This window comes from Plectropomus leopardus, chromosome 20, assembly GCF_026936395.1.
Source record: "Plectropomus leopardus strain MGB_pleo_1.0 chromosome 20, ASM2693639v1, whole genome shotgun sequence".
Classification (NCBI taxonomy): Eukaryota; Metazoa; Chordata; class Actinopteri; order Perciformes; family Serranidae; genus Plectropomus; species Plectropomus leopardus.
Genome location: NC_142195.1, coordinates 18,122,076 through 18,134,498, shown reverse-complemented (window position 1 = coordinate 18,134,498; position 12,423 = coordinate 18,122,076). Strand labels below are relative to the sequence as shown.

Sequence of the window (12,423 nt, the reverse complement as noted above, 5' to 3'; positions counted from 1 at the left end):
CAACCTTGTGATGTAGATACAGGGATCAATACATGATACTGTTGACAGTCAATATTTATTGTCCTCCTCAAGGTTTGAAAACTTCTTCCTTGACTTCCATGGAGCTGCAAATGTTGACCAACTCCTGTGTCAAACTGCAGACCGTCCACCACATTCCACTTAGCATCAACAAAGAAGGTAAGATGCTCATTTTTTTTTAACACTCAAATCAGTTTTACTAAACTGAAGTTGTCCTTATCATACTATGTTCATGCACATTCAGTCTTTTTAATTCAGCAGTTGGTTTGACCCTGCCACATGGTGCATTTGGTAGATATTTCCACAGTTAAATTATAAGCTCTTTGGGGCTCTCTGTGTGATTACACTTTCACACTTTCTTGATTTTGTTCTTTTTTTTAAACATGTTTTGTACAGCATCTCTGTTGTAAACCACAAATGCCAGAAAAATTGCCCTGGAAAGAGATTATTATGATTAATAGTTGTGATTCAGATGGGGATAAAATGTACACAGAGGTCTAAGCCATGTGTTTTATACTGTACACTGCTGTTTTATCCCTTCCTTCCATGTCTGAGTCTGCTCCAAAACAAACAGAGATCTGAATGCTTTTCTAATTCCCTCTTCACTGTCTTTTTTTCCCCTGCTTGCTGACTGTTTTTCCAGAGGATGAATCCCCCGGTCTCCACGGGTTCCTGAATGTAATCGTCCACTCTGCCTCCGGCCTCAAACAGAGCTTAAGTGAGTCACTCACCTTTAACATTCGTGCGAACAACTGAAAACACAACTAATCAGACAAAATGAGTTACAAAGAAAAGCTCAACTTTAATGTAACCACAGAGCAGTGGAAAACAGTGCTGAACAGTTTGTTCTGGTGGAGACTTTTGGAAGTTTGTGTTTCCCACAGACTTTACTTTAATTTTAGGTTAATGCTTTGAGTTTAATTTGTAGGAACTCACATTTTTTAATGAATGTCTTCAGCTGCTGGTCTGGAAAATTTACTGAGCTGCATGAAACATTTTAAAAGATTGAATGTGACTAATTCCTTATTTGTTCTCCACAGATAACACCTAACATTTAGCCAGTTCAATTGCTAATATGATACACCTACAAAGAGCACTTTGGTCATCATATAAATGTCATATCTTATCAGTCCTCTCCTCTCTATCAGATCTCTACTGCACATTGGAGGTGGACTCCTTTGGCTTCTTTTCAAATAAAGCCAAGACGAGAGTGTATCGGTACACTACTGAACCCAAATGGAACGAGGTAAGAGTCTGGTACATTATCAGCATGCAGCTGTACATATTCCAGTTGAAATAAAGTGTCCCAGCAGAGTCTGGATTAAAGGAACAGTGTGTAAGATTTAGGGGGGTTGTAGTTTGCAACCAGCTGAAACTTCTCACAGTTGGAATTCCTTTGGGAGATTTTTACTGGGAGCTGAGTCATCTGCAGAGGTCTCTTCCTCTCCAAAACAAATGGACCAGGTGATTTTAACCAGTAAAAACAACGAATAAAGAAGATTCATATTAAAAATCCATGATTCCATGATGCTGTTTGACATGTCGGAGACAGGCCACTGGCCTAGATCCCACTTATGTGTGCTTTTTGAGAGTTTTTTCCTCTGATAACATAACATCCAGATGTTCAGTAGGTTTTTACTGGGAGCCAAAATATCCACAGAGGTCTCTTCCTCTCTAAAACAAACACACCATATTATTGAATCTGCTAAAAACACTGAATAGAGCAGTTTTACGTAACAAAAAACCCCAAACAAACAGGGTTTTTCCATCATTCTTGTCACAGAGGGGCTGCTTATAATGGTGGCAGACACAAAAACACTAATGGCCCTGTCTGGAGCCAGTGTTTGGTTTGTCTGTTGTGGGCTGCTGTAGAAACCTTGCGGTGCAACATCATCACCTCATAATTATAAGGCTCTGTCTGACATTTTGGTCAAACCCTAACCCATCTGTGACAACTTCTTTTTTTGTACTTTTTTATTTTAAAAAATTAAAAGATTCATATCATTTCTACTACTTGTAATGCAAAACTTCGAAGCTCAATGTCTCAAAACCGCACAGAATGCAAATTCTAAGGTAATGACATGGTGATCTCTGCAGACAAGAACCTGCAGCCAATGCAGATATAAACAAGTCATTCTAAGCTTATGAAAACACAATGATTGATATTTTCAGGTGATTATACACTAAAGAAAACACATATCATAAAATAGTGCCAATATATCCCCCAAAAGCCTACAAACTGGACCTCTGATAGAGGGATCAATTATGAGTCTGTGCTAAAAGTGCTAAAAATCAAATTAGTACCTGCAGTAATTTGTAAGATGTTATTTTCTTTGTTATTTTCATAACGTTGGTTTCTTTTCAGCTAACTTAGACATACATGAGCACATCTCCTTGTTGGTACAGTTTGCACTGCTTGTCATGTATCTGACATCTGCTCCTGCAATCAGCTATCTGTCCATCTTTGAGTAATGACAAGAGGAGAACACAGAGCATCTGCAGCCCCTGCAAACATATAGCAAAACAAACACATATGCATCCTATATATGCATGCAAGCTGGCATGCATGTACAACCATGAATGCATTAACGACACAGCTGGATGTTAGAGGTTAGCACCACAGAGGAAGAAGAGCTTTGAGACACAATCAGCGGTTCGGTTCATCTGCGGCACAGTTTTTTCCATGGCGGTCCCGAAGAATCTTTGAGGATTTTTTGCTCAGCAAAGTGGAAATAATATCCACTAATGAGGAGCTGCTGGTGATGACTCACATCTGTCCGAATGCTAAGTGAACCAATGCAGTGTGGGCCTCAGAACGATGTAGAAAACATATGCAGAGTGCTTCCCCAGTATGTAATTACAGGGTATGTTGGTCAGAATGTAAGGATTAAAATGTAGGGTGGACACTGATTTTCCTTGTTGTTATTCCTACATCTATTCGTGCCATTGTACTTAAAACTTGCACATTTTTTTGCACACATTTTTTGCAGCAATCTCCCTACAACTCTTTCTGTGTTTTTTTTCTTCCCCAAAGGAGTTTGAGATTGAGCTGGAGGGCTCTCAGACCCTGAGGCTGCTCTGCTATGAGAAGTGTTACAACAAGACCAAGCAGAACAAAGAGGATGGAGAGAGCACAGACCGCATCATGGGGAAAGGACAGATCCCGGTATGACATGACGTCACCCCCCCTCTTTCTGCAGACCCAACATGACTCATTACTGATAGGCAGTTATGTCACCGCTGCAGCCACGAAGCATGAAATCCATATTAATGCTCAGTGAACGACTTAAACTGAGTATGATGTAAAAATTGGCTGATTAGTTTAATTGCCCTAATATGGAATGGATGGGTGAGGGTTGGGTTAAATGGAGAGATATTGCTGCTCATTGCATGTCAGGGAGGATGTGCAGCATTTTTTTTTTTTTGATAAAATGACGCAAAGCTTTAATTTTCATGCCACTGATCTCTCATTGTGCTGCCAGGTTTAGTTGTTTAAAACATTACTCATGGTTCAAGTGTCTCTAATGGTTGTTGAGTATCAGCAGTGCCAACCTGCACATGTGGAAATGACATCATGTGTACTGTCCCTAAAATGTGCCAAAATCCTAGAAAAAAAACAAACAAAAAAACCCACAGACACTCTCCTCGGCAGTCTGGCAGTGAGCCCGACTGATCGCACATTGATAGCAGGTGATTAGGTTGCAAAGACAGCGCCAGCCTGCTGGATAATGCCAAGTGTCACTCAAGAGATCAACAGAGAGAGAGCACAAAGAGCACATTAGAGAAAGATAAATGCACGATGTAAAGATGTAGTCGGAAGTCTTTTCTTTGATTCACCGCCACCAAAAACCTCCTCCTTTCACAGCCGGGCAGGTATGTGTGTTTGTTTGTGTGTGCACTAACGTATGTGTGTGGATTATACACTGCTGAGCATTGTTTTACCTCACACCCACAAAAACAAACAAATAGATCCTCTTTTGGTTTCTGAACTGATAAACAAAACACAAGACAAGAAGAAAAATACAGAACCAAATGTTAAAAATCGACAAATCAACAAAAATACAAGACGAAAGGGCTTATGACTGTCCCCTTTTATACGATTGATATTTTAATGAACCAGTCATGGAAAACAATGAAGCAACATTAGGTTAATGTCATATTAGCAGTTTTCATTTTAAGCAGTGTGTCCTGAACAATTTGTTCAAACTGCATCAACTTCAGACATGTCTCCTTGTTGCCTGACGTCTGCCAGACCTGTGAATCACAGTCACATGCTCCACCTAGTGGCTCCTTCAGTAATCTTGTCACATGAGCACTTCTTGACAGATGATGTCATTCAAAACAAACCACCCGGAGTGGTGAGGAAGTTGCTCAGCAGGAATTTCATAAATCCAGGATGAGAAACTGCCACTCCTGTCTTCAGTTGGAGCCACAGTGGCTGAGAAATCCCTCAGATTACTGTTCAGTTTGCTGGTTTGCTGTGGCATCTTTCCTGGTATCGGTGCAGCGTATTCTACTCTTTCCCTCATACACATACAAATGTTCAGTCCTATATGTCTGTGATTGTATGTGAGGATTTAAAATTTAAATCTATATTGGTTCAAAATTTTAAAATTTGATACTGCACAACAAATTATGGAGATAAGTTCTTACAACACATAGTTTATTTGGTGTCAAAAGCAAAATAATACAGTAACAATAACAAAAGATATTTTATATTTGTTAATGAACTTACACCACTCACATTTTTAATGTCACATGACATGAAAGGCAATTCCCTGGTGTTTTGCTAGTTTTGGTGGAACACAAGCGAAATCGATTGATAAATGCTTTTCTACCATAAAATACAGAGAATACAGACAAGACACCAACCAAGACGCAAGCTGTTGCATCCAGAGCTGTTGCTTGTGCTGAAAGTCAGTTAGATTAAATATGCAAGATTAGTGTATTGTAAGTGTAGTACAAAAAATTAAGTCAGGACTGTGCAGTTTTGTTGATACTGATACAAGCTGCATCCAATTTTTAATGCCTCCACGATTTCATTGCAAAAAAAAAGCCTAAAAACCTTGCAACACACATTGCATTTTTTTCAATCCTGGATAGACTGCTTTATATAGAGAAATACAAGTATTTTTTATCCAGTCCTGACCTTTTCTTCTTTTAAGCATGCACGTTAATCTCAAGTCATCTCACAGATCTTTGTCATATATTATATATAGGCCTGTCTCCATCTAATTGTGCTGTAAAGAAATATTGTCTTCTTTTATCTTTTTATGCAGCGTTTCTAAACTATCCTGGCTCACACTGCTGGCTTCATGTCAGTATTTAACACAATTTAGTTTTACAGACTTGTGATTTATTAGAGATGATGTTAAACAGCACAGGGCTCTCTGAACCTTCGACCAGTGACGGCTGATTTAGATAAAATCATATTGGTTGGCCAAAGTCTTGAGCTTTTAAAACATTTTTATCAGGAAGCAAAAGGAGCTTTGCTGTTTTTAGTGGAACGTAATTCTTTGTAGATAAACGGCTCAAACAGAAGAGCACTCTCAGCAGCGAAAGATTCAGTTATGAGAAACATGATCCAGCTTCGCACGCAACCAGATGGGGCTTAGCCTAGGTAAACATTCAACATACAGTGTACTGTGTGTGTTTGTTTCAGTGTGTCAGATGTGTGTGTGCACTCAGATTTTATTGCTCCAGATGGCATGTATCTTAACATCTGAGTAGGTTTGTGCTTGTTTGGGCATGAATTTAGTCTTTTTAAACAAATTAGATTTGTTTATTATTTTTATGAAGAAGATTTGCATTGTGGCTGCCATTATAGTGTTATGTACTGCTGTGTTGACATAACTGAGCAATAAATAAGCAGGACAACAGTAGATAAAGATGGCATAATCTTAACAAAGTAAATAAACATCAAAAATCAATAATGGAGCTATAGTCAGTCATCACTATAAGAGTGATATTTTTCCTTCATTTATGGCCTGTAAACCACCTAAATTTTAGATTTTTTTTCTCTTAACTAACAAATTTGCAACGATGAGAAGTATTCAGATCTTCAGAAAATGGAAATATCCAAGTAAAGTACCTCAAAATTGAGTAAATGTACTTACTAACATTACACTGCTGGAAATATAATGGGATAGAAGTAGAAAGTAGCATGAAATGAAAATACACGAGTCTGAATAGAACTTAAGTGAGTAAATGTACTTGTTGTCACTTTCCACCACTGCAAATAGGAGGTTAAACACACTGAAGAATTGACTGTATGTATGTGTTAAAATATCTGTTTAGTTCAAATGAAATATCACTCAGTATATACTAACATGTATTGTCCTTTTGTGTCGCCTCCACCAGCTGGACCCTCCAACTCTCCAAGGCAAAGACTGGCAGAGAACGGTTATTCCCATGAATGGGGTGAGTACAACAAATTATTATGCTTTTTTTCTGTATTTCCTACCCTTTTTAAAAAGTTGACAATTTTGATCTTTTTTTCTATTAATACTCACATTAGGGGTCAATGTTAGCTCCAGTGCAGCTTTGCATTGATACTGGCATTTCGCAGCTGTGAGAATTATTTAGAAAAATGTCTCATGAATATGGTTCAGCAATTGATTTGTCTGTGAAGTCTACATCTGGTTTTAGCATGAGGAGATTTCCCCAAGATCATAAAAAGCCATTGCAGATAGATGTCAGGACTGTAACACTATAAACCTGTTTTAACTCAAAGCCCTTTTTTTTCCTGTGTCAGATCGAGGTAAAACTTTCCATGAAGTTCACCAGCCGAGAGTTCAGCCTAAAGAGGATGCCCTCACGGAAACCCATGGGTGTGTTCGGAGTCAAGATCTCCACAGTGACCAAGTGAGTTGATATTTTAACACACATAAGCTACCTAATTATAGAGTGCTGGACTTACACTCGTTAAACTGACTTTAGCACTTTGTAGTCTTCTGACCCTCAAAGTGCTTTTACACACACATTCACCTGGTGGCTGAGGCTACCATACACGTGCCACCTGCTACTCAGCTTTAACATTCACACACACTCAATACGTCAGTAGCACAGTTGGAGCCAATTAAAAAGAAAAAACAACGGTTGGCGCTATAGGCAAGATGGACGCTATTGAGACTGGTTTAAATCAGCATGTCTTCTCAATAATAACAGACATTAAAAATAATAATAATAATGCCAGACATTGTAGTTCGTTTTAAATCAAAATCAATTGCCCCTTCCCAATGCAATGTCAATTATCAAAGTCAATGACACTGCAATGCAGTATCACACTTAAGGTGGAAACTGAGTGTAACTAGTTGACAGTTTTGTCTATTATCAGGCAAGGTCACCTGTGGGCTGTTAAAATCCAAACAGTAATCCTTGCTTCTATTAGTCTGTCAGGCATCAGTGGTACCTTTTTATTTTCCAGTGGTGTTCCTCAGCTCAGTGACTATTGTCTTTTAAAAGAAGAGATAGTCTTTGCCCAGATATTCCAGAATATTAGCCATTGTTTCTAGGCATTATCGTTATCAGACAGAAAGCCGATGGGTTCTGAGTTTAAAACGATGCAAAACACAACAATTAGTTTTGTTCATTTTATCTTTTTGTTTCAATAAACAAAACAAGCAGTGCTTCATTTATTCAGTATTTCTGCTGTTCAGTGAGTTACTCAATATACGCTGCTTGCTAGTGATTATTGATGTTTGTCTCCATCCAGGCGAGAGCGCTCTAAGGTGCCCTACATCGTCCGTCAGTGCCTAGAGGAGATTGAAAGGAGGGGCATGGAGGAGGTGGGCATCTACCGGGTATCAGGTGTGGCCACTGACATTCAGGCCTTGAAGACCGCCTTTGACACCAGTGAGTGTAGCCTTCACCTATATACAGTAATAGATTTCTGCAGGTTTCATGTAATAAAAATTTGTTTTATTTCATTTCTACCGACACTCAGCCATATTTCTGTTGAAATCCTCTTTGTGTGTATTTTTAAGCACAATTTTTAGTTCACTGAAGGCAGATAAACTAAAAAATAGTGACGTACTAAAATATTCTATTGTAATTGAATATGTCAACCCCTATTGTGGTTATAATATTGAACCTGCCATGCATTTCTAGGAGAGAAGGCTGAGAGGATTTATTGACCATCACCTGAAGGAAACCCTTTTTCTAATCTTTCCATTTCTGTTGATCAGGTGATCATCTCTGCAGCTCTGTATCTAACTTAGAGTGTTAACATGAAGCGTTTTCTCTGATGTGAAATGATTAACTGATTTCTGAACTAATTACATATAAATATGCATTTTGGACATGAAGGGAATATGACAGCCGCTCCATTATGTAAATTTCATAAATAATGTCTATCCATTCATCTATAGTGGGTAAGTGGGGTTTGAGCCAATTTCTCGTTATAACTTTTTTGCTTCCGGCCAGGAGAATTTGAACCAACTTTTTATCGTTATTTCTCCATCCGTCAAATTGAATATCTCCCATATAAACTGTATTCATAATAAAAGGAATATTGACTCCAAATATATTGTTAATATGTTTGTGGATTTCCTGCCAATAAGGAACAATGACTGGGCAGTTCCAGAAAACATGATAATGATTGGCGCCGTCCATCCCACATTGTCTCCAGCAGCTGGAACCCCCTCCCCCATGTCTCTTTTGTAAAGGTGTAATAAAAAACCTAACAACGTTTTTCCAACAGAATTCACGCCAGGTAGTCGAGCAAGTTGAAGTCCATTGTATGAGACATATTCCTTTCCAAGCATCCTCTGTTATAATCAAATTGCCTTCTTTTTCCCACTTTTCTTTTATATACCACGTATTTCCTGATTTGGGATGGAGTACATCTTTATATAGTTTAGAGATAATCTTAGTACACGGAGATTCTGATACTGACAAAAGAATTTTCAAAATTCCTGTTCGTACTTTACCTACATTTGGTCTTAGATTCTGGTTAAAATAGTTTCTAACTTGAAGATATCTATAGAAATCCTTTTGCTCAAGATTGTATCTCTTCTTTAAGAATTCAAAACTATGGAATGTCCCCTCCTTAGTATATGAGTAATAATTTGTTAGGCCTTTAGCAGCCCATTTTTTAAATCCGCCATCAGATCTGTTTGGAATAAAGTCGGTGTCATAAGCACACCATCGCAGTATTTTAATTGAGTCATTTAAATTACAAGTTTTTACAATTTCCTGCCAGGTTCTCAATAATATATTTAACCAAGGGTTGCTTATGTTCAATTGTTTATTTAAAAGTTCATTATCTGAAATAGTAGCTTCAATAGGAATCCCTTCTAGTAAGGCATTTTCAACTTCTTTCCAACGTGCTGAATAATCTGGGGTACATAGGCAAATCAATGGCCTCCCAACTGTGCTGCTAGGTAATATTCTCTTAAGGAGGGAGACCCATACCCCCCTCTCTTTACTTAGTTGTAAGGTCTTAAACCTGATCCTGGGTTTTTTCCCCTGCCATAAATACCTGGATATCATCATATCCCATTCTATGAATTGTTTGGTTGGTATTGACACTGGAAGATTTTGGAAAAGATAGAGCAATCTTGGTAGAATGTTCATTTTAATGGACTCCACCCTGGAGCTTAAGCTCAAGAAAGGGATAACATTCCAACGTGAAATATCGGATTTCAACTGGGAATTTAAGGGGTTATAATTCAAATCAAATAATTTTGTAATATCCTTTGTTAAGTTTACCCCTAAGTATCTAATTGATTCTGCATCCCATTTCATTTTGTATTTGCTTCTGATGTGATTAGGTGGGTAATAATTAAAGGTGATTACCTGTGTTTTTTGTATATTAAGTTTATATCCTGAGTACATCCCATATTGTTCTAGCAGGTTCATAAGCTTAGGGAGTGACTGAGTGGGTTGTGATAGATATATCAATACATCATCGGCGAATAAGGCCAATTTATTTTCTCCTGATGGCATATTTATTCCTTTAATGTCTGTATTTTGTCTGATCCATTGAGCCAAGGGCTCAATAAATAGAAGAAGAGAGAGGAGAGGCACAGCAACCTTGTCTAGTTCCTCTTTCAAGGATGAATGGATTAGATAAGTCACCATTAATTTTTATTTTTGCTGAAGGTTTGTCATATAGGGCTTCAAGTACTTCAATAATAGATTTATGAAAGCCGAATCTTTCTAAAACTTTATACAAAAAAGACCACTTGACCGAATCAAAAGCCTTTTCGGCATCTAAGCTAATAATGGCTGATTCTATTCCTTGTTCAATAATCTGATCTATTATATGCAAAGTTCTCCTAGTATTATCCTGTGTTTGTCTTTGTCTTACAAAACCAGTTTGGTCGGAGTGGATCAGATCTGGTAGTATATTATCAAGTCTCTTGGACAGTATAGTTGTAAATAATTTATAGTCAATATTCAATACACTAATTGGCCGGTAATTGCTGCACTCCAACTTGTCTTTTCCATCTTTTGGTAACACCGAAATGATGGCATATCTCCAGGAGGCCGGAATTTCTTTCTTCTTCAACACCCAATTGAAAGTTCTCAATAGTACCGGAGCCAGTGATTCTTTCATAGTCCTGTACCACTCAGAGGTGAAGCCATCTGCGCCCGGCGATTTCCCTGTTTTCATTTTACTTATTGCTGCATTTAGTTCTCCTATCCCTATTTCAGACAATAGTCTATCATTTTGTTCGTTGGTAACGGTAGGTAAATTAAGAGTGGCTAAAAATGATTCAGTCTGAAGGTCATTATTCATTTTTGGTTGAGAGTACAACGATTTATAAAACATTTCAAAACTTTGCTGAATTCTCTCTGTATGAGTCTCAATGTTCCCAGAGTAAGGATTTCTTATTTTATGTATTGACCTGTCTGCTTGTTGTTTATGAATCTGTAAGATAGAAGTTTGAGAGATTTTCCACCAGCTTCATAGTAACGTTGTTTTGTAAATATCAGCATTTTCTGTATTTCTAACGTATTGATTTCATCTATTTCCTTTTTTATTTTGTTCATTTTTAATCTGGTTTCCTTATTTAGAGTCTCTACATGGTCTCTTTGTAATTCTTTTAATTTCTCTTCCAAATTAATGAGCCTTTCTTTTCTGATTTTCTTTTCATACGACGAGATAGCTATTATTTTCCCTCGGAGTACCGCTTTCAATGCATCCCAGAGCACAGATGGCGTCACCTCCCCATTATCATTTAGCTCCAGATATGTTTTAATTTCTTTCCTAATTTTTTCTTTAATCTGTGGGTTATTTAGAAGGTTTGAATTCAGACGCCAAGGTAAAGATCTTGGTTTATTGTCTAAATTTATTGACATGTATATCGGGCTATGGTCAGATAGGGCAATCGGACCAATATCACATTGCTCTATTCTGTGAAAGTCCTTACTAAAGGTGAAAAAATAATCTATTCTGGAGTAGACTGCGTGGGGTGAGGAGAAGTGGGTAAAATCTCGGCCAGACGGATACAATTCTCTCCAAACGTCAATAATTCCCACTTCTTTCATCAAAGCATTCACTTTCTTACTGATTGCATTTGAGTCTGACTTTCTATTGGAGGAGTCTAATTGAGGATTTAAACGAATATTGAAGTCTCCTCCACTGATTAAAATGCCCTGGCTTTTTGTAGTCATTATTTCAAATATTTTCTTGTAAAATAGCCAATCACTTCCAGGGGGGACGTAGACATTTAGGAGGCTTATTAGGTCTCCATTGATTCTCCCAGTAACCAAAACAAATCTTCCTTCTTTATCCCTAATTTCTGACACGTGTTCATATTTAACTTGACCAGATATCAATACGGCCACTCCTCTGCGCCGTCCTGATTTGTGAGAAGATGAGTATATGTATTTGAAACCCATTCTGTTTAGCTTATTATGCTCTAAGTCACTTAAATGCGTTTCCTGTAGGAAAGCGATTTGAATTTTTTCTTTTTTTAATTTGGATAAAATTTTCCCTCTTTTGATTGGACTGTGTAAGCCATTAACATTAAAAGACGCTACCTTTAAGGTTTTACCTTGCATGTATGTGAACAAAAATCAGCCTCCATATACTTCCTAGGAAAGCCCCCCTTCCCTGAAGGAACTGACAGGGAGTGAACATAGAAAAACAACATTGAACCAAAAATGTAAAACAGGTAAACATGTAATATAACAAAACTATGTTTGGCTTCCACTTCAGAGGTCTTTGTTGTGACCCTGTTCGAGCCTCTAGGGAAAGCCCCTCCCCGTGTCCAGAAGAGGGGGCCCTTACTCAGGTTAGCTGCACCAGAGTCCCTTGTTGCCCCCTGTGATTCTTACATTTTGTAAATAACATTATTAACCAGAATAACCAGGTAATTAGCCTTTTCCCCATTTAATTTTAGGTTTTTATATTTGTAAATGCACCTACCCAATCCATCAAACATTGGGGGGAAA

General features: G+C 37.8%; 1 protein-coding gene across 2 annotated transcripts in view; it reads left to right on the top strand.

The window, feature by feature from the left end:
• Window positions 1-12,423, top strand: part of bcr (BCR activator of RhoGEF and GTPase) — a 107,877-nt gene that overhangs the window by 86,873 nt on the left and 8,581 nt on the right. For both annotated transcript variants that reach the window (XM_088070955.1, XM_042509140.2), the window contains exons 13-19: window positions 73-177; window positions 662-736; window positions 1,167-1,264; window positions 3,053-3,184; window positions 6,379-6,438; window positions 6,773-6,882; window positions 7,733-7,872. In XM_088070955.1, the coding sequence (XP_087927081.1) occupies window positions 73-177; window positions 662-736; window positions 1,167-1,264; window positions 3,053-3,184; window positions 6,379-6,438; window positions 6,773-6,882; window positions 7,733-7,872 (720 nt within the window). The remainder of the gene's footprint in view (window positions 1-72; window positions 178-661; window positions 737-1,166; window positions 1,265-3,052; window positions 3,185-6,378; window positions 6,439-6,772; window positions 6,883-7,732; window positions 7,873-12,423) is intronic.